We start from the raw sequence: 1,812 nt of genomic DNA on the forward strand, positions 1-1,812 counted from the left end.
CCCCTATACTACAAGGAAGGGAAAACAGCCAAGCTAGGCCACAAGTAAACTAGGGAGATACAAACAAAATCTTTACATCAAGCAGCTATCTGCTCTTAAGCAATTCAAACCAAGCTCTATCCTCAATAGAAGTTTTCTTAGGAATAACAGTGCTAATCCTAAGAAGTATCAAACTTTTCACACGTTGAACAATCTGAGTAGGCCTCCAACCAACATGATTCCACACTGCCTCATTCCTTGCCCATCAGATGAAGTATACACCAGCCTTCAGCACATCAGCCAGAACTTTTTTCTTAAAGCTTGAAATTCTTCTATTTCTCCAGAATCTTACAATTCTATGAAAATCATATTGGTGACTCACCATTCCCAGCCAAGCCCTCAGTAGGTCAATGCATTTCCTGGAATAATCACATTGAAAGAATAATTGTTCATGAGTTTCTCTGCCTATAGAGCACAGTTGACATTTATCATCATTTATTAGGCCACAATTCAATAATCTATCTGATGTATTTAGCCTATTTTTCATCACCAGCCAAGCAATAGCTCTGTGCTTTGGAATAGAAATCCTATTCCAAATAAATTTGTCCCAATATACATGATCACCTTCCACATATAGCTTTGCATATATGCTTTTGAGACTATACTTCTGCATTCCAGTGAGGTCCTGTAGAGAGACCTTTGTTTTCAGACATTCTTTCACCTCACAAACTTTTTTCCAATACCAACTACACCCTACTGGATGTCTGTAGTCCCACCAATTTTGCTGTTTGATGTACACAGCATGGACCAATTTGATCCACAAGTTATCCTGCTTGGTAGCCAAAGCCCACACATATCTAGCCATAGCAGCTTTGTTCCACAAATGGACATCTCTAATGCCTAATCCCCCTTCACTTTTAGGTTTACAAATGTCCTCCCATTTAACCCTACCAGGTTTACGGCTGTAGTAAGTCCCATACCATAAAAAAGCTCTGCATATACTAGTGATCTCATTAAGAACTTTCTTGGGAAGAATAAAAACCTGAGCCCAATACATGTGTATACTCATAAGCACAGAGTTAATTAGTTGTAATCTCCCTGCATAAGACAAGTGTCTACTTCTCCAAATCCTTATTCTAGTAGACATTTTCTCCACTAGCACCTGACACTCAGTAGCTGACAACTTTTTGGAATATATAGGCACTCCTACGTACTTAAATGGGAGAGTACCATGAGAGAAGCCAGATACATCCTTAAATCTTTGCGCATCACTAGCTATCATACCAGCAGTGTAGAACTCTGATTTGGTCTCATTAATGCACAGTCCAGAGGACATAGAAAACAGCTTGAAACCCTGCAACATGAGATAAATAGAGTAGAAATCTCCTTCACAGCAAAGAATGACATCATCAGCAAACATCAAGTGATTCAGATGTAGACCTTTGCATCTAGGATGATACTTGAATCTAGGGTGCTGCCCCACTTTCTTCAATGTCCTAGTCAAGTATTCCATACAAATGACAAATAGGAGAGGGGAGATAGGGTCTCCCTGCCTCAAGCCCCTCTTTGATTCAAAGTACCCATGCATACTTCCATTGATCATTACTGAAAATCTAGGGGTACTCACACAAGTCATGATCAGTTGAATGAATTTAGGAGGGAAAAGCAAAGAGTGCATCATCTTTTCCAAGAAGGCCTACTCAATAGTATCATAAGCTTTTCTCATGTCTAAATTCATTAGACAGCTAGTTTTCACATTCTTCCTTCCATAACTTCTCACCATGTCCTGACAAACCATAATATTATGGATTATGAACCTATTATGCACAAAAG

The 1,812-nt window shown here is 39.1% G+C and overlaps 1 protein-coding gene across 1 annotated transcript; it reads right to left on the reverse strand.

Annotated features, from left to right (window-relative positions):
• Window positions 1-244: 244 nt before the first annotated feature.
• Window positions 245-1,582, reverse strand: LOC104893541 (uncharacterized). The gene has a single exon (XM_010679656.1). It carries the CDS (start codon window positions 1,580-1,582, stop codon window positions 245-247), a length of 1,338 nt encoding a protein of 445 aa, XP_010677958.1.
• Between the last annotated feature and the right edge of the window lie 230 nt (window positions 1,583-1,812).

Source organism: Beta vulgaris, chromosome 5 (genome assembly GCF_026745355.1).
Source record: "Beta vulgaris subsp. vulgaris cultivar EL10 chromosome 5, EL10.2, whole genome shotgun sequence".
NCBI lineage: Eukaryota > Viridiplantae > Streptophyta > Magnoliopsida > Caryophyllales > Amaranthaceae > Beta > Beta vulgaris.